This window comes from Ciona robusta, chromosome 7 (assembly GCF_009617815.1).
Source record: "Ciona robusta chromosome 7, ASM961781v2".
Classification (NCBI taxonomy): domain Eukaryota; kingdom Metazoa; phylum Chordata; class Ascidiacea; order Phlebobranchia; family Cionidae; genus Ciona; species Ciona robusta.
Window position 1 is genome coordinate 736,408 of NC_143241.1, and position 20,203 is coordinate 756,610.

The following is a 20,203-nucleotide window of genomic DNA, read 5'->3' on the forward strand; positions in this document are numbered from 1 at the left end:
TGTGTTGTATAGCTGCATAATGCCCGGTGGGAACCGTGCAATAAAACCCAGACTTCATCCATATGTATCTACGTACATGTAAGACCATGAAGACGAGACGAAACGTGATCAAATGTAAAAGCTCTTTCTGCACTCGCATTCTCTTTTCTAGAAATATTCGATTGTTTCCTTTTATACGGAAATTTCCTTTTATGTTTAACAACATACAGATACCACGTTGGAGACTCACCACTCGATTTCCCTTCGTCTTGTTTCACTAGTAGCGTAGAATGTAGATAACTACACTGGTATTAATGATGTGTATGATATTTTTGTTCAATGAGTAACAAAGCCATAGACTCCTTAAGATAAGGACTGGAACCTGCTATGCTGTTTGTAAATTAAGTCCGAGGGTTAACTTAAGTCCTAGATTAACATGACTTCTAGATAAGTCAAAATCTTGGTCTTGTCTGCAGTTTCTTCAGCTGCCCACACCTTTTCAGCCCTCGCTTCTGACGTAGACGATGGTGCTGGGCGTCAGGCTGACGTCAATTGCTTCAGAGCTGATTTAGGTACTACAGGAAATATTGAAGGCGGTTCTTTAGGCCTTTTTGCCGCCACCAACTGACACCCGTTTACAGTTAAAAAGATTTCTTTCGCACTTGGCATGATAATACTCATCTCTTCCTCTCCTTAGAATCTATTGGAAAGAATATAACCTTTACATAGGGCGTCCCTTCATAGTTGCCTCTGCAACCATAAAACAACTGCAACAACATGACATATCCACCAAAGCAGAAAACAACACCCAAAACCCTATGGGATCGCCAGCTATACAGTTTCAAAAAGAGAAACAAACAAAACACACAGTTTTAAACGATGATAGATATCAACCATTACATGCAGTTGGTGCTCAATATTAAACTTCGTCACAGGCTTGTTTAAAAATATTTTTCATCAGCGGTTAGACGCAAAAATAGGGGAAAGTGACACAAATTTAGTTATTTCACTTTAAAATAGATTTTTTGTTCTTAAAAATGACCTCAGTTGTTCAAAGTATATATCATCATTAAACTTTCTCTCAAATACCCTAATATTCTATTCTTTCTCAAATACCCTAATATGGGGTTAAATACCCTAATATGGATACCAAGGTTGTGTCTCTAGCTTCTCTAGAAGTCATTTTAGCCCAGGACTCAAGTTACAAACCCCGAGGTCGTAACCTTTCAGTCCTTATCCTAAGGAGTCGATGATTGCAGGTAACATATTAAAAAATATAAAAGTTGGGCGGGTAAAAGAACGTTTAAACTTAATTTTTAAAGCGTGAAGTATTATTTCGTGTTATTTACATGTATGTCCAATAATAAACTCATTTATTATTAAAAGTACAAATAATTTTAAACTGACCCGATTCACCCTGTGTGTTTTCAAATTTGTTAAAATTCACCAGTTGTGCTTATAGACTTCATTCATATGTATCTACGTGCAAGTAAAACCATGAAGACGAGACGAAACGTGATCAAATGTAAAAGCTCTTTCTGCACTCGTATTCTCTTTTCTAGAAATACTTAATTGTTTCCTTTTATGCGGAAATTTCCGTGAAAATTGTATTTTCTCCTGTAAAAAAAAACAACAAGAAAAAAGCAGAAGCGTCTATAGTTATCTTTAAACGAGAAAACATTGCTTCAGACATCTCAGACAACTCAGCAACGATAAACTCCGATGAATCGCAAAGTTCTTTTCCTTATGCTGCTTCTCGTCGCTGTTCAGGTAAACTCCGCTGGAATTCTACATTCTTCCATAGAGTAGTATTATTTAAATAAAACTAACAACCTAATTGTGCAACAGGTGGACTCTGAATCTGCTGATCGACGCCGAAAGACCTGGATGGTTTGGGACGAACAACCTAATGTAGAAAATAAACTTGAGTAAGTTTTTTTTATGAATTGTGAATTTTAACATTGTGCATCGTTATTTGCTACCAAGGATAATTTTTGGATAAACAGATACTCATGTCGTATAAGTACAACCTGATATAGCAGGCACGGTATAGTGGCCTCATATAAGTTGTTAAACCATCCTCTATAGCATTAATGTCGGGTTAAACCAGCAGAGCATTAATGTCGTGTTTACGAAATGTATCTGGCTGCCGTGTGACAGTTTGAGCGCAGCAACGCTTATTTCTTTTATCTAAAACGCCTTGAATGCAAGACTCTGGAAAGACAAATTACGGTAAAATATGAATATTATACAAACTTGGGTGCTGAAATTAGGTGCTATACTGTCTTGTGCTTAATTATTGTATTGTTTTCAGTATTCTCATCCAGTTGATAGAGGACCACCCCTCAATACCAAGCAATTATGTCGAATAAAATGGTAACGTAAATTACAAATTGATTATGTGATTCAATACTCATGTGTTAAAAACAATCGGCAAGTATAAACGAAGTCCAATAAGTGTTTAATCCGCTTAATATTAAGAAAACCTTTATATTTTAAATATTTAATTCAGAAAACTTACACTGTAGGGCTATGCCGCCAAACAGCGTCAAGCTGATTAAATATAAGTAACATAAAAATGATATATATTTTTACAGCATTGGCAGTTGTACGAACTTGCAACAAATAAACAAAGAATCAAACACATGCTTGTTCTATCCTTTCGGTCATATATTCGGTAGTCGTGTCTGAGTGACTATAAAGGGCACAAACAAAGTAATGTCGAAACCGAAGTATATCGGGTTCGATGCTCAAATCAATTTGCTTGTGTCATTCGGCAGTAGCATCGTGGTACAAATATATCAGTAACCAACAAAGCGGTTTTCAGTTGCCATTGGTGACTGTGAAGCAGTAGGTAGAACCATAAATATCTAAATATGTTTAGGTATCTATTGTAGAACGCATTTTTACATGTATTATAAAGACTTATTATTATTACGTATAAGGATTGAGTGATTGGTAAAGAACATGTGTAAATACGCTTTGTACAACTCCCGTACCTTGTATACTCACATTAGTTAACCTTGTCGTTGCTTAAAATCGCTTATTTTCGTGAATTTGGATAACCAAAGAGATTAAAACCATCTCTTTGGATAAACCGTGGTTTTAATCTCTTTGGATAAACCGTAATCACGCAGTAATTAGGTAATGTTAGAAGTTAATATTAATCATATGTTGTTGAATTAAAAATATTGTTTCAATTAAGATTAATGATATTACGGTGTAAGAATAGTGCATTTAATGCGCCCCCACTTAAATGCTAATAGTTTGATTCAGTCGTGAATCGTTGTGTGGATTTCTTATCTCACGAACACGTGCCGTCCTAGACAGTGTTTCCGCTATGTAAAGTGCATGAGGAAAGTAATCATTCATTAATCGCTCATCGTGCGGTTTTAAATCTGAAAATACAGTCTAAAAATTATAAATATATATTATGATTTGATTTAAATCAAGAGATTAAAAACAATGCTAGAATTAAGAATTGAGATAAGTGCGGAATAAAGTCACGAAAACAACAACAAATATTCGACGAAAAAGGATATATATGACCACTAACGTGCTCAAAAGCTATAGCAGTAAGGTGAGGAAAAGACTGTTTAAATTAGATTTTCAAAGCGTACAGTATGGTTAGGTGTTATCTACGTGTATTCCTAATAATAAAATTACTTATTAATAAAAATACCCAATGATTTTAAACTATTTCATTTTACCCTGTGTGTTTTAGAATTCGTTAATTTACGCTTGTTGTGCGAATCGCTAAATACCTCCTCGTGTGTTTTAATATATTTTGTGAATTGTTGTCAATTAATAAAGAAATGATAATACTGATTTGTAGTATTACCCAAAAACCGTCTTGTATTTTGATTTTGGAAGTATTGGACAATGTTTGCTAAAGTGTCCCATCTTCCCCCACTCTTCACAGAAACAAACTATAATAGTGCATGTTAAACGTGGCTCAAGTTGTATTCCACAGCCAGCAAGTACTTTGTGTTGTATAGCTGCATAATGCCCGGTGCTGGGAACCGTGCAATAAAACCCAGACTTCATTCATATGTATCTACGTGCATGTAAAACCATGAAGACGAGACGAAACGTGATCAAATGTAAAAGCTCTTTCTGCACTTGTATTCTCTTTTCTAGAAATATTCGATTGTTTCCTTTTATACGGAAATTTCCTTTTATGTTTAACAACATACAGATACCACGTTGGAGACTCACCACTCGATTTCCCTTCGTCTTGTTTCACTAGTAACGTAGAATGTAGATAGCTACACTGGTATTAATGATGTGTATGATATTTTTGTTCAATGAGTAACGAAGCCATAGACTCCTTAAGATAAGGACTGGAACCTGCTATGCTGTTTGTAAATTAAGTCCGAGGGTTAATTTAAGTCCTAGATTAACATGACTTCTGGATAAGTCAAAATATTGGTCTGGTCTGCAGCTTCTTCAGCTGCCCACACCTTTTCAGCCCTCGCTTCTGACGAAGACGATGGTGCTGGGCGTCAGACTGACGTCAATTGCTTCAGAGCTGATTTTGGTACTACAGGAAATATTGAAGGCGGTTCTTTAGGCCGTTTTGCCGCCACCAACTGACACCCGTTTACAGTTGAAAGGATTTCTTTTGCACTTGGCATGATAATACTCATATCGTGCTCTCCTTAGGATCTATAAAAAATACGCTTTGTACAACTCCCGTCGCCTTGTATACTCATATTAGTTAACCTTGTCGTTGCTTAAAATCGCTTGTTTTCGTGAATTTGGATAAACCGTAATCACGCAGTAATTAGGTAATCTGAGAAGTTAATATTATTCATATGATGTTGAATTAAAAATAATGTTTCAATTACGATTAATGATAATACGGTATAAGAGTAGTGCATTTAATGCGTCCCCACTTAAATGCTAATAGTTTGATTCAGTCGTGATTCGTTGTGTGGATTTCTTATCTCACAAACACGTGCCGTCCCAGACATTGTTTCCGCTATGTAAAGTGCATAAGGAAAGTAATCGTTAATTAATCGCTCATCGTGCGGTTTTAAATCTGAAAATACAGTCTAAAAATTATAAATATATATTATGATTTGATTTAAATCAAGAGATTAAAAACAATGCTAGAATTAAAAATTGAGATAAGTGCGGAATAAAGTCACGAAAACAACAACAACAACAACAAATATTCGACGAAAAAGAATATATATGACCACTAACGTGCTCAAAAGCTATAGCAGTAAGGTTAGGAAAAGACGGTTTAAATTAGATTTTCAAAGCGTACAATATGGTTAGGTGTTTTCTACGTGTATTCCTAATAATAAAATTACTTATTAATAAAAATACCCAATGATTTTAAACTGTTTCATTTTACCCTGTGTGTTTTAGAATTCGTTAATTTACGCTTGTTGTGCGAATCGCTAAATACCTCCTCGTGTGTTTTAATATATTTTGTGAATTGTTATCAATTAATAAAGAAATGATAGTACTGATTTGTGCTATTACCCAAAAACCGTCTTGTATTTTGATTTTGGAAGTATTGGACAATGTGTGCTAAAGTGTCCGATCTCCCCCACTCCTCGCAGAAGCAAACTATAATAGTGCATGTTAAACGTGGCTCAAGTTGTATTCCACAGCCAGCAAGTACTTTGTGTTGTATAGCTGCATAATGCCCGATGGGAACCGTGCAATAAAACCCAGACTTCATCCATATGTATCTACGTACATGTAAAACCATAAAGACGAGACGAAACGTGATCAAATGTAAAAGCTCTTTCTGCTCTCGTATTCTCTTTTCTAGAAATATTTGATTGTTTCCTTTTATACGGAAATTTACGTGCAAATTGTATTTGCTCATGTACAAACGCAAAGAGAAAAAAGCAGAAGCGTTTATAGTTATCTTTAAACAAGCTAACATTGCTTCAGACATCTCAGACAACTCAGCAACGATAAACTAGGATGAATCGCAAAGTTCTTTTTCTTATGCTGCTTCTCGTCGCTGTTCAGGTAAACTCTGCTGGAATTCTACATTCTTCATAGAGTAGTATTATTTAAATAAAACTAACAATCTAATTGTGCAACAGGTGGACTCTTCATCTATTCGTCGTCGAAGGATGTGGACCATTTGGAACGAAAAACCTAATGTAAAAAATAAACTTGAGTAAGTTTTTTTTATGAATTGTGAATTTTAACATTGTGCATCGTTATTTGCTAGCAAGGATAATTTTTGGATAAACAAATACTCATGTCGTATAAGTACAACCTGATATAGCAGGCACGGTATAGTGGCCTCATATAAGTTGTTAAACCATCCTCTATAGCATTAATGTCGGGTTAAACCAGCAGAGCATTAATGGCGTGTTTATGAAATGTATCTGGCTGCCGTATGACAGTTTGAGCGCAGCAACGCTCTTTTCTTTTATCCAAAAAGCTTTGAATGTTACACAATTATTGTATTGTTTTCAGTATTCTCATCCAGTTGATGGAGGACCACCCTTCAATACCAAGCAGTTATGTCGAATAAAATGGTAACGTAAATTACAAATTAATTATGTGATTCAATACTCATGTGTTAAAAACAATCGGCAAGTATAAACGAAGTCCAATAAGTGTTTTATCCGCTTAATATTAAGATACCCTTTATATTTTAAATATTTGATTCAGAAAACTTACACTGTAGGGATAGGCCGCCAAACAGCGTCAAGCTGATTAAATATAAGTAACATAAAAGTGATATATATTTTTACAGCATTGGCAGTTGTACGAACTTGCAACAAATAAACAAAGAATCAAACACATGCTTGTTCTATCCTTTCGGTCATATATTCGGTAGTCGTGTCTTAGTGACTATAAAGGGCACAAACAAAGTAATGTCGAAACCGAAGTATATCGGGTTCGATGCTCAAATCAATTTGCTTGTGTCATTCGGCAGTAGCATCGTGGTACAAATATATCAGTCGGAACGAATATAGTAGGATGGGGTGAAGATGGGACACCTTTTTATTATATTTTCTCGTCGCAGTTGATAATATATGGTAAATATATTCGAAATTTAGTCATTTACACAGATAATTTATGAGAAGTGGCTTGTGCGAAAAACATTGTAGCAATACCCAATTTGTAGGAAAAGGGTAAAATTTACTAATAACTAATATCACTGTTCTGTTATTGAAAACGTTAGTGGTCATATAGATCCTTTTTCGTCGAACAGTTGTTCTTGGCTTTGTTGTTGTTGTTGTTGTTGCTGATAGGGCGATTATTTTCCGCACTTATCTTATTTCTTATTTCTAGCATTTTCTTTAATCTCTTGATTGAAATCAAATCATAATATATATTTATAATTTTTAGACTAAATTTTCAGATTTAAAACCGCACGATGAGCGATTAATGAACGATTACTTTCCTCATGCACTTTACATAGCGGAAACACTGTCTGGAGTTTGGAGGGGAACGACCTGTTATATAAGATAAGAAATCCACACAACGATTCACGACTGAATCAAACTATTAGCATTTAAGTGGGGACGCATTAAATGCACTACTCTTATACCGTATTATCATTAATCGTAATTGAAACATTATTTTTAATTCAACATCATATGATTAATATTAACTTCTAACATTACCTAATTACTGCGTAATTACGGTTTGTCAAAATTCATGAAAACAAACGTTTTTAAGCGACGACAACGTTAACTAGTGTAAGTTTACAATAAACACATGGTACAGGAGTTGTACAAAGCGTATTTACACATATTCTTTACCAATCACTCAATCCTCATACGTCATAAGTTTCATTAGTTATAATACATGTATAAATACATTCTGCCTACTGCTCCACAGTCACCAATGGCGAATAGAACCCGTGTTGTTGGTTACTTCAGATTTGTTTTTGATCGAGCCCAGTCGACCGTTGTAGTAAAAGGATTAACTAATATAGCAGGGTGGGGGTAGATGGGACACCTTTTTATTTTGTTTTCTCTTTTCATTTGGTAGTAAACAAAGAATATTTAATGAATTATAAAACCGTATCTTCACGACTTCCACAGACCGTTGTTAGTTGTTTAAAACACGATCAGGCTATTTGGATAATATGTGTTACAGGTGTCCCATCTTCCCCGACTCTACTATCTTATGCTAATTAGTTTAAAACGTGTTCATTCATTAGATCTGTGATCTCTTGTTGCAAGGATAATGACTTTATCATTCAAACAATGCCAATTTTTCAAGCAATATATTTACTCTAAAACAGAGTACTATGATAATATGAAGCAAAAATGTCTATAGTTCATTAAGTTGTTTATGCTTGTGACAGCGTGACACCAGTGGAAAGTCCCTTAAATGGCCGCTCATGTTGCGGCTTTGTGTACTATATACTTGAATTACTGTGGTATACGTTAGGGGTTTACGATTTTGGGTGCCAGTGAAGAATCTCCACCCCCACCTTATTTGGTAACCCCTAACCCCTATAACCACTAACCCTAACCATCAACACCTAACCACCTAACCTAGGGGGTTGGGGGTTAGTGGTTAGGGGCTAGTGGTTAGCAAATAAGGTGGGGGGGGGTTTTGATTAGTTCGACTAAACAGAAAAGGTTGAAGAGCACTGCATTAAACAACAAGCAGTATTATAGTTTGAACTATATTTGCATTCCAAAATCGTTAGGAACACGAGGTTTGCGGTTAAAGAAAAGACTAGTTTCGCAATTCCAAGTGATGCAAGATATAGAATGCATATAAAAAACTGTGGAAAAGTGGCTAAATTTGTTTAAAATGTTCAAGACTGAATATTATTGCTGAAAGTTGGTGAACTTTGGGTGCTAGTGAGGAATCCTCCCCCCCTTGCCTATAGAAAAAACGAGAGACTAAAAAAGGAAAAAAGAAAATCATTGGACCGTAACGGTATTTCCCCATAAAAATCATATATTAGTAAATATATCATATATTATTAAATATCCCGGGTTATGGTACACCTGGAGCAGCAATCTTGGTGTCGTTGGAAAGAAGAAGCGACACTTTAATTACGTATCAAAAAATATATTAAATAATCAAAGTACTTTTAGTTGGGTGGGCCGTCAAAGTTGACACGCGATAAAATAAAAAAATCGCTAACAAAAATTAACAAAATTTTGACACACGTTGATGTATAGCAACATGCAGAACATATTAAAAAATTGGGGTAATACCGCCACTAGTTTTCACTTTATTAATATTTTCGCAACCCCCACTTTTAGCGTATTATTCATAGACCGATTCCATCGTCGCTGCACCTAGTGAAGTCGACTCCCCCCCTCGAATAAAAGAAACTACTTCTCTTTGAAATTAAATATCTCAAGTTATAGTAAGGCTAAAATAGCAATCTTGGTGTCTTTAAAAAGAAGAAGCGATACTTCATTTACGTATTAAAAAATATATTAAATAATCAAAGTACTTTTAGTTGGGTGGGCCGTCAAAGTTTATCAAAGTTTGACACGCAATAAAATAAAAAAATCGCCAATAAAAATTAACAAAACTTTAACACACGTTGATGTATAGCAACATGCAAAACATATTAAAAAATTGGGGTAATACCGCCCCTAGTTTTTGATTTATTAATACTTTCGCAATCCCCACTTTTAGCGTATTATTCCTAGACCGATTCCCCCATCAACGGCCCACCCAACTAAAAGTACTTTAATTATTAAATATATTTTTTGATACGTAAATGAAGTATCGCTTCTTCTTTCTAACGACACCAAGATTGCTATTTTAGCCTTACTATAACTTGAGATATTTAATTTCAAAGAGAAGTAGTTTCTTTTATTCGAGGGGGGGAGTCGACTTCACTAGGTGCAGCGACGATGGAATCGGTCTATGAATAATACGCTAAAAGTGGGGGTTGCGAAAATATTAATAAAGTGAAAACTAGTGGCGGTATTACCCCAATTTTTTAATATGTTCTGCATGTTGCTATACATCAACGTGTGTCAAAAGTTTGTTAATTTTTATAAACGATTTTTGTATTTTATTGCGGGTCAACTTTGACGGCCTACCTAACTAAAAGTACTTTGATTATTTAATATATTTTTTGATACGTAAATGCAGTGTCGCTTTTTCTTTCTCACGACACCAAGATTGCTATTTTAGCCTTACTATAACTCGAGATATTAAAGTTCAAAGAAAAGTAGTTTCTTTCATTCGGCGGGGGGGAGTCGACTTCTAGGTGCAGCGACGATGGAACCGGTCTATGAATAATACGCTAAAAGTAGGGGTTGCGAAAGTATTAATAAATTAAAAACTAGGGGCGGTATTACCCCAATTTTTTAATATGTTCTGCATGTTGCTATACATCAACGTGTGTTAAAGTTTTGTTAATTTTTATTGGCGATTTTTTTATTTTATTGCGTGTCAAACTTTGATAAACTTTGACGGCCCACCTAACTAAAAGTACTTTGATTATTTAATATATTTTTTAATACGTAAATGAAGTATCGCTTCTTCTTTTTAACGACACCAAGATTGCTATTTTAGCATTACTATAACTTGAGATATTTAATTTCAAAGAGAAGTAGTTTCTTTTATTCGAGGGGGGGAGTCGACTTCACTAGGTGCAGCGACGATGGAATCGGTCTATGAATAATACGCTAAAAGTGGGGGTTGCGAAAATATTAATAAAGTGAAAACTAGTGGCGGTATTACCCCAATTTCTTAATATGTTCTGCATGTTGTTATACATCAACGTGTGTCAAAATTTTGTTAATTTTTGTTAGCGATTTTTTTATTTTATCGCGTGTCAACTTTGACGGCCCACCCAACTAAAAGTACTTTGATTATTTAATATATTTTTTGATACGTAATTGAAGTGTCGCTTCTTCTTTCCAACGACACCAAGATTGCTGCTCCAGGTGTACCATAACCCGGGATATTTAATAATATATGATATATTTACTAATATATGATTTTTATGGGGAAATACCGTTACGGTCCAATGATTTTCTTTTTTCCTTTTTTAGTCTCTCGTTTTTTCTACAGGCAAGGGGGGGAGGATTCCTCACTAGCACCGAACTTTGTGATGTACCCTTGTAGGGTCCCTTTAATTAGTGCATGGTCAACTATGTCCCAAACATTTACTATGTCCACTGTGTCCGCTATGCCCGGCTTTAGACAGCGAACCTGGTGGACATGGTGAATACAATAGCAGACATGCACTAATTAAAGAGACCACCCTTGTATTTGTATACCCTTTTGCACTTGCACACCCAGGGGTATTTATGCGCCGTGTACACCAGAAAATCACTGATATATTGTGTTATTGTGCGCAGTTGTTTAATGTGTCAGCAATAAATGAAATATATAATAATCGTCTACAAATTTAATTTTTGTTATTTCGTACATGGTAACTGCCAACTGGTAAGTGGGTAGTACATTGTGTAATAAACAAAACACACATGTTATAATGACTGTCGTTCGAAAGACTAATATAAACATTGTTTTTGTTCTTTTTCTATTCAGCACTCAGCATTAAACATGAGCAATCCACTAAATGTAAAGATTTCTTTGCAACCTTTGTCTGAAACAAAGATTCAAGAAATTGCGTATAATGGTCGTGAGACGTTTATTCCACCCCTCTCCATGTCCGAGAGCTTGACAGATCTTGCAAACCGAATCAACTTTTTAGCTGAAGATGAATCAGACGTAGATCAGGATGTGGAGAGAAAACTCACCCCAGGCAAGCAGTGGCCATGGGAAAATATAAGATCGCATTTACAGAGTGCGCTGATTGAAATGAATGTGTTGGTTGATGTGATGGCCATCGCACAAAATAAGGACAGCACGTCCAAAGATAAACAGGAATCAACCGACCCAAATCGTTACTTGATGTTTAGCTCTGTTGCTAAGGAAGCAGAAACACCCAAACCCATGTTACAAATGATAACTAAAAAAAGGTGCTTAGGAGCTGCTGGGAAAATTCTTTTAGATGGAGCAGAAAGACTAAACAAAGCTAGAAACGAACTTTCTACTCAACAAAACTTTCACGCACAACTGCTCAAGTTAAGACAAAGATGGAGAGTACGTAGACACGGAGATAAAATTCTTGGGGACTTGAGTTACAGAACAGCTGGTTCTGACTTCTTGCATCATGGCTCATTTGAAGTTGTGAAAGTATCAGCGGATGATATGGATCATGATGATGGAAACGAAAATCTCCCGTTGCGTGTTGTGATGAGTCCAGATTTAAAAGGAAGATCAACAATATCCGTGATGATCATTGACACTTCAGGCACAGATCAAATCACAGACATGGCAAGCCTTAACTATAATGATGAAGTTGGGTTTAATACTTCAAGTATGCACGACCCATCCTGGCATAAGAAGCTTTGCCAGGCTCAGAATGTATTGTATTGTAAAGAGCTGTTTGCACATTTGACCAAAGAAGCTGTACAGTATAAGAATGTTGGTGCAATCGCACCCATTGTTGTGATAAAGGACACAATTTCTACTGAAATATTCCCATCCATCCGATTAGTAGTAAAACTCATTCATTCTATGGATACTGATAACCAGCAAAGCCAAACTGAAAATCCATCTGCATTGGAAACTGTCTTCAGTTTAAAGTTCACCTTGCTACAACTTTTGCAAGAAGTGCATCGAAGAAAACTAGAAATATCGCCACCTCGGCCTACAAGTGCAGTGCTAGGGTTGACGCCACATATGCGAAGAGCGGCAGTTCAAGGTAACACCTTGAAACAATTGACATTGGCATCGGATAAGAACAACATATCGTTCATTGAATCTTTGTTGAAAATGGCAAAACATCATGTTGTGCGGAAACGAGTTGTTTCATTGATTCAGACCGTCACTAAATCGTTTCAAGATCCAGATGTGCAAGCACATTGGTCAACTATTGGCAACATGTTTGAATCTAGCGTTCGAATTTTAATTGCTAGTTCTGGTTTTGAAAGTTGTTACCGCACCGTTGTCCAGCTTACATTATATTCTGATCACATCAAAGCGTTGCAGCGTGAGGGTCGTGTACTAACGCTTTCAACAGAATATTCAGATCTCTACCTTTACTTTATAACATTAATATCATCACACCAGCTACAAACGGTTCAAGCACTTTCGAAAATATTAAACTGGTCATTATTACACATGGCACCTCATGCAGGGGTGTGTATAAATAACAGCGTTATAAACCGAGGAACGATGTTGCTTGCTTCTCCATCCAATGATAGCAAGTTATCACTCAGTATTACCCACAACACAGACCACTCAATTAGCCACAATGTCCGAATCCAATTCTCAAAATCTCTTGATTTAAAGTTAAATAATCAGGTCTTCACGGAGACTCAAGACAACCTTACTTTGAGTTCGAAATACCTTGGGTTGGGAGGAGAATGGAAAATAGTTAACTGGCAAAATTTGCATGGCCGGCATTTTGTGCAAAAAATGGAAACTTTATTAACAAGTTTGGTTTCTAATTTTTAAAAAATATTTTGTTTCAATCCTGTGCTATAACAGTTCAATATCTGTCACTACCCAGTGCTCACTACATTAATAAAAATTGTAGTTTTTTTATTTTATTCCTATTCGTGTCCTAGTCAATCATTTCTGTTTTTTAATTTGTATTAGCGGGGTCATAATTTTTTCTTTTTTTTCTGAAACTGCCATAATACTTTACATTCATAAAAACTTGCTTCACATTAGCAGTTATTATTAAAACTGTTTACATCGGGCAGATAATGGCATATGACTGATATGATAATACTTTCACTTTTACAGATTAAAAAAAATTGCCACCTAGTTATATTTTAGAACGATTATATAATGTCAAATGACATTGAAGAAAAACCACCAAACGTTGAATGTTTAGTTGATAACGATATCGATGCATCGCCATCTAAACATGTGGTTACTAAAACACGAGCTGCTCAATTGGCAAGGTCGGAAAGAAATCGACAAAAAGCTCTTCTTCTGCGACAGTCCAAGTTAGCCAATCAACAGATTAATAAAAAAGATGGAAAAACTTCTGTTGGTTGCACAAGGTAAAATAATGTTTTGAACTCTTGTTGGTTGCTACAGTGCAGTGAAATATATGTTAGAACATTTATCTCCTAATTAAAAGATAAAGTAATTCAAAGCTTTATGCATAAACCATTGTAAGTATGGACTCGATAATACTAATGTGCTAATATTTTGGACATATGTGTTCTTGGATAAGACACTTAATGGCATACCATGATAAAGTCTCACTGTATCACAGACGAAACAATGCTCTTTTAAAATCACCAAAAAAGCCTTTTTTCCTTTCACTCTTACATTTTTGATATTACATACTTGTCGGTTAATATTCAAGTGCAGGTTTCATGTTGTATTGTGCAGGGTTGTTGACTCGGGTGCCGGATTCCTCATCGAGGAAAACTCACAAGTTGAAGCAAAGAAAATGAAAGTAACAGAAGAACCTGCACCAGTAATAGCTGGTGATCTCACTATTTGTATAGAGTGCGACAAACCTTTCCTGGATTCTTATCTATCAAGCACATATGATCATCCAGTGTGTGACAAGTGTAAGGACACTGAAGACAAACACTCAGTTATTACAAAGTCTGAAGCAAAGGTGAAAGATGTTGCAAAATTTCTTTAATACAGCTTTAAAAACTGTATACTTTGAGGAGATTTGTTTTTTATATGTTTTTAATAAGTTTATATTTTCCAGGAAACTTATTTGTTAAGTGAGGTAGATCTGATGAAACGCGAACCACTACTTAAGTGTGTTGTTCGTCGTAACCCAAGAAACAACAGATGGGGTGATATGAAGTTGTATCTTAAGCTACAGGTACTACAGTTTTTCTTATATAGCCTATATATCAATGTATGTGTGCTGTGACAGTGGTTGGCAGGCGTGGTTATGACCTAAATGTTTTTGGTTCAAGACCTGTCGCTGCTATAAATGGAGGTTTGGGTCTTTAGTTATACTTGTATAGTCATATACATATAGTTTTTGTATCATTTTTATATTGTGAAAACTGTGATAGTTTGTACTAATTAAACCAATATTGGAACATACGATTTTATTTGTATTTTTTATCAGAATGCAAGTATCTAAACCACTGAGTCATGTTTTCGGACTGGGAACAAATATATTACAAAACAGATTTGTATGTTACCCTGTAAAAGCTTCCGGGTACAATAATTAAATCTTGTACATACAATCTTGTATAACTTCAAAATTAGTTTGTTTGCACAAATATATATGCAATACAATGTGCTTGGTTGGTTTAAATAAAAACACAGTTTGAATACAGTTGGTAATATGCTCATATGAAGTAGTATTGTCCCCCATCCACATACATTAATAGTAAAATACAAAACCAAACCTTTTGTGTTGAATAATTACTTTAGTTATTTATCTAAGGTTGAGAAGCGAGCACTGGAGGTTTGGGGAAGTGAGGAAGCCATTGAAGATGAACATGAAGTGCGGAGAAAGAAGAAGGAAGATGCAAAGATAAAGAAGTTTAATAAAAATATGAAACAATTAAGGAAAGAGGTGCGAGTAGTATGTATGGTAGAGTTTATCACTGCCACGTTTTTATGAGTGATGGATGGGTTATTAGTTGGAACTAATCTAAGGTGTCTTGAAGCTCGTCCGATTAATTCACTGTAGCTGAAACGTTGTGTCTGTTTCTCGTATTCACAACAACACGTAACATAGGCGGCACTCAACGTATTTAGTTTTACTTTTGAATCCTATTATTTTATTGCCTGCATTTCCATTCTCTGCCTACTACTAATCACAACACGCTTATATACGCTACAATCACATGACGCAAAAGAGACAAAGAAACTGCATGATAACTGCAATGTTTAGATACAAAACTGCAGGAATGTTTTGTTTGCATCCAGACTTTGCAGTTTCGTTTTAAAATTTTCATGACACGTTATTAGCGTTTTTGATAAGCTGATAGAATGACCCAGAAACTGACGCGCACGAAATATACCAACATTCGACGCAATATATTTCTGATAAATTTAGCCTATATAGTATATACTTTCTACTAATTAATTGACCATGCGTCAGCAGTTGTTTTAGTTGAATAGTTAACTTTATTATCATCAGTTAAACAATAACTCCTCATGACATGCAGGTCCGAAGCAGTTTATACTCAGTTAAAGTGCAAGGCCACCAACATAGTTACGGTGAGGAACAACATATAGGAGGAGATGAATATAACAAGACTTGTTCAACATGCGGACACCAAGTTACCTTTGAGAAGATGTAAAGGTATTGCTGGTATATTTGAGCATGCTTTGTTTTATGTATAATGAAATTCATTAAATGCATTCATATACTTACATTATTATAACGTAACCCAAAAGTGGTCCAAAAATATGTATTCATTTTGATCTCTTTTTTATTTTTCTTCCTATTTATACGTAATAGTAATGAAAAGTGAAAACCAATAAATGATGTAAGTTGTTAAAAACATCTATGTATGTATAAATATATATGTATTATGGCGGCATAAACCATGTGCATTTAAATTGTACTGCAACATTTTTTCTCTCTAAACATGTGCAGGGAAATTAATAAAGCAACCATAAATATTAAAATAAAAAGTAAACAATAAACCTGTAAAAAAAGGTGACGTCATATGTTTAAGCACCCCACTTTTAAACGTAAAATTGATTAAACTTTGCTTTTGGATGTCTATACAAACAAACAGAGCCGAAAAATATTGTATTCACCACATTAATCAATGAGGTTCCCTTTGCTTCACAACTATGAATGTAACTGTATGTTTACAAGGTCATCTGTGACGCGTATAGATGCAAATGTATCAGCCACATATTCTACTTTAATTATAAACAATTCTTTCATAGAACATTTCATTGTAACATCAGGTATCATGTATTTAAGTAATATTGTTGTTATGCATACTAACAAACACCGTCATTGTTGCAACCCCTTCCACCCGATGTCTCTCTTCACTAAACATTCCCATATTCATTCTTCACCACTCAGCACCCAACATCCTTAACTTGCTCCCGCATGTTTTTCTAACTTCCAGTTTTTTTGTTGCAGAGTTTTCGGGCAGAGTTTAGCCGAGTTAATGGCTGCCTTCGAGGGTTTGTTGAGCGAATGTATATTTGTGCCACTAGATGGATCCAACACTCGCAACATTGAGGTGTTGGGCTTGTGTTTCGATTTAACACGCTGGCTTGGAACTAGGGGCGGGGGGATATATTTGAGCAATACGTATTATCACTGTGCTCTTTTAATACAATCCTAACTCAAAATATATTGTTGGTTTTGTGGTATACACAGCTCTATAAGGTATGTTTTGGTGTTGTTATTTCAAACACATAGTACTGTGAGGTAAGATGGGATACCGTTAGCAACTAATTCCTACTTTTTCTAATTGATTTTTAAACAAATAACAACGTATTTCATGGTCGCTTGGTGCTGATATATATCTGTAAATATTCTCTGTTTCCTACCAAATTAACGAGAAAAAAAAAGAATGAAAACATGTCCCATCTTACCCCACCATCCTGTATACAGAAGAAATCCATGATAGCCCAACTTACCCCATTCATTATCAGAGGAAGAATACAACGTAACAACTTCAACCACGTCATCATGATATCTGGATATTTCATCACGGTCCGATGAAGTTATTGGACGATTAGTTTTCATTCGTCGTTGAATCTCTGACCTTGTTAAGCTGGCCTTGCGGTTTTGTTTTGTTACGTTTTGTGTCATGAAGTCACTGCACCGGCGAACTTGGTCATTGTATTGGAGTCGCTCTGGACTAGGTGACGTATCACTGCTGTCACTCATGTAGTGACGCGGTGTTTCTTTACGAGTTCTACGCAAGGTTCGCCACTTACTCCGTTCTTTAACCAGATCATCAAAGTCAAAATCTTTAAAATATAAATTTAAATGATAACGTTTATGTAAACAAACGTTTCAACGTTTCTCGTTCCTTTCAGTGGTCATTTAGGAATGTGAAATATTATATGCTAACGTTACCCCATTTTACCGCAGAGTACTGTGTAAATAAAAAAGAAGCAAAGTCTATCATGTTAAATTATCGGCGCCATGATATACTGTAGTTAGCGCATTTGCCACTAACCCAGAGTTTATGGGTCAAGGCTTGTCGCTGCCACCATTGTGGTCGTGGGCGTAGTCGTATGTGTAAGACACCTAAAACGTGTAAGAAGTTTAAACGACTCTCGTTTCTTCGTCATGCGAGGATAAGTAGGTTACATTCATCCATTCATTACAAACAATATAGATACCCGAACTTTGGTCTCTCAAATTTCCCCAACTTTCCATTCGCCCCTTATGATATTGGAGAGGTTTAGTGAATGAACCTTCTTTGTTGGTTACTACAGAACTTGAATCGGAGGTGTGCTGCGTCTCCCTAAACAACAAGTAGATTGGTGCAAACTATATAATATTTACTGATTTACAATAAACTTGGCATATTTACATTGGTGTGAGTGGTTTCTCGGCTATGTCTGTGAATCGCATCCCCCGCCTTCTATGAGGGGACCCAATGTGGAGTAAGTTTGGTAAGTGAGTGACTTCATCAACGTTATTTCTGTTCATTGAATGAACGTGGCCCATGTCTTGGGGTGGGCAACTTGCATGGGTAAACCTTGGGCGCATACCAATCAAAACCTGTTGAGGCTGACTGGGATTATTCTGTCTTTGACGAGTCATCGTGTTCATGCTTTCGAAATTGTTCCAGCTGTTTTGACTGTTTATGATTTCCGAATCATTTTTGGGTCGTGGGTTTAATTTCACAAGTTTTTGTCTTGGCATAGGTATTGGTTTTTGCATTACATTCTGCATATTGTGTTTGTGTGCATAATGAGTGGCATTAGGCATTTGGAAGTTGTCATGCATATTAGTAGATTCCCATTGGTTGAAAAATGGTCTTTCTTCAGAAGAATCGTCACTACTGCTACAGTATCGTGAATCTGGCCAACCGGCAGAAGGCGGTAATGAGTCATGGTTCATATTTGCAACTGGTACCTTTGATTTTTGATTACTCTTTTTTACAGTCACGGTAATATCAGAGCAATTGTTACCAACAGTTTTAATTGTGGCAGCACTTGAATTTATGCTCGCAATTTTAGTGAAGTCGGATGTTTCCATACCCAAATTACGCGATGGCTGTTGTGTGAAGTCATCATCCGGTTGATATAATTCGGATTTGGGCAAATCAGAACTCGAAAATTTCTTACGCATTCGTTGTACATATCCAGGCTCTATACTACCATATTCTTTCTCATCTTTAATTTTATTTCCACGTGGTTTGCCTTTCTTTGGTAGTTTTGTCATCGAGAGTATTGATTCGCTCTTGCGGTACCTAACAACAGCCTCATTTTTTGTGTACATGGCGCTGTTTAGTAACGTGTTCACGACTTCACTTGCCCCACTGCTGTTATTTACTTTGTGTTTGTTCTCTGATTTCAGAAACGGGATGATATAAACATTTGATTCTTCTTTTAAATTATCTTCGTCTTGCTGTATACCAACAAACACACCATGCAAGGATGTTAAACTGCAATCTGAGTTTTCCGTTCTTGCTTCAAAGTGCCTGATATTTAGAGATGCGTTGCGCATACTGTCGCTTGTACAGTGTTTCAGGCAATTAATCAAATGCGATCTGTCTATTTTTCCAAGTAAAAGGTCGTTTATAAATGCTGTTCTTTCGGAATAACCAAAATCTGCTATATTTACACCAAAAGCACCTTGGAAATTTTCTGTACGGTAGCTAACCCCATCGTCTGCATCCATAATTCATTTTTATTTAACTGTACCAAATAACTTGCGGCTGAACTACAGTTACAAATGTAATAATTCAATTGATTCAAATTGTTAATAAACAAAGGGTATTATTTTGTAATCACCGTTTTTCTAATGCCATAGAAACAATCGTAAATAAAGTTGATATAAACTTAAAACCCAAAGCTGTATAAGCTACCGATAAGAAGCATGTGAGATTTTGGATCCGTTGTCGCGAAAATCTGATTTCCATCGGCTATTAAAACTGATTTTTTAGGAAATCTAACATTCTGGTTCCGAATAAAAACAACAGTTGTTGGATGCGACATATTTTTTTAAAGATTTTTCTTCTTAATAAAAGAATGATGCTGTATTTTACACTAAATTATGACGTATATATGACCATCAGTGACCACTACCGTTAGAAGGTCATCAACAACGAAAAAGAAAGAT

General features: G+C 35.7%; 3 protein-coding genes and 2 long non-coding RNA genes across 5 annotated transcripts; 4 read left to right on the plus strand and 1 right to left on the minus strand.

Annotated features, from left to right (window-relative positions):
* The first annotated feature begins 1,381 nt into the window (after positions 1-1,381).
* Positions 1,382-2,625, plus strand: LOC149733256 (uncharacterized). The gene is made up of 4 exons (XR_016385330.1): positions 1,382-1,749; positions 1,828-1,907; positions 2,294-2,355; positions 2,577-2,625. It is a non-coding gene; the product is annotated as an uncharacterized LOC149733256 (long non-coding RNA).
* Positions 2,626-5,618: 2,993 nt separating this feature from the next.
* On the plus strand, positions 5,619-7,715 carry LOC149733257 (uncharacterized). The gene is made up of 4 exons (XR_016385334.1): positions 5,619-5,976; positions 6,054-6,130; positions 6,436-6,497; positions 6,719-7,715. It is a non-coding gene; the product is annotated as an uncharacterized LOC149733257 (long non-coding RNA).
* A 2,765-nt stretch (positions 7,716-10,480) lies between these two features.
* On the plus strand, positions 10,481-13,752 carry LOC149733258 (mediator of RNA polymerase II transcription subunit 17-like). Its single transcript, XM_089881225.1, has one exon. The coding sequence runs from the start codon at positions 11,476-11,478 to the stop codon at positions 13,435-13,437; it is 1,962 nt and encodes a 653-aa protein (XP_089737351.1). The 5' UTR covers positions 10,481-11,475; the 3' UTR covers positions 13,438-13,752.
* A 19-nt stretch (positions 13,753-13,771) lies between these two features.
* On the plus strand, positions 13,772-17,249 carry LOC149733259 (DNA repair protein complementing XP-A cells homolog). Its single transcript, XM_089881236.1, has 6 exons — positions 13,772-13,994; positions 14,332-14,566; positions 14,666-14,785; positions 15,365-15,496; positions 16,095-16,231; positions 17,033-17,249. Exons 1-5 carry the CDS (start codon positions 13,777-13,779, stop codon positions 16,227-16,229), a joined length of 840 nt encoding a protein of 279 aa, XP_089737362.1. The 5' UTR covers positions 13,772-13,776; the 3' UTR covers positions 16,230-16,231; positions 17,033-17,249.
* Positions 16,225-19,947, minus strand: LOC149733260 (uncharacterized). Its single transcript, XM_089881239.1, has 4 exons — positions 18,447-19,947; positions 18,253-18,377; positions 17,539-17,874; positions 16,225-17,175 (listed from the first exon to the last, which is right to left on the minus strand). The coding sequence occupies exons 1-4, from the start codon at positions 19,760-19,762 to the stop codon at positions 16,985-16,987; spliced, it is 1,968 nt and encodes a 655-aa protein (XP_089737365.1). The 5' UTR covers positions 19,763-19,947; the 3' UTR covers positions 16,225-16,984.
* Between the last annotated feature and the right edge of the window lie 256 nt (positions 19,948-20,203).

Bases quoted from the DNA above. Each gene is read 5' to 3' on its own strand.
- LOC149733260 (XM_089881239.1), bottom strand. From the start codon at position 19,762: ATGGATGCAGACGATGGGGTTAGCTACCGTACAGAAAATTTCCAAGGT. The intron at 18,378-18,446 runs GTAAATATGCCA...CTTGTTGTTTAG, and splicing joins GAGAAACCACTCACACCAAT to GGAGACGCAGCACACCTCCG. The intron at 17,176-17,538 runs GTAAGTTGGGCT...CCCCGCCCCTAG, and splicing joins TTCCTCTGATAATGAATGGG to TTCCAAGCCAGCGTGTTAAA.
- LOC149733259 (XM_089881236.1), top strand. From the start codon at position 13,777: ATGTCAAATGACATTGAAGAAAAACCACCAAACGTTGAATGTTTAGTT. The intron at 13,995-14,331 runs GTAAAATAATGT...TGTATTGTGCAG, and splicing joins ACTTCTGTTGGTTGCACAAG to GGTTGTTGACTCGGGTGCCG. The intron at 14,567-14,665 runs GTGAAAGATGTT...TATATTTTCCAG, and splicing joins TTACAAAGTCTGAAGCAAAG to GAAACTTATTTGTTAAGTGA.
- LOC149733258 (XM_089881225.1), top strand. From the start codon at position 11,476: ATGAGCAATCCACTAAATGTAAAGATTTCTTTGCAACCTTTGTCTGAA.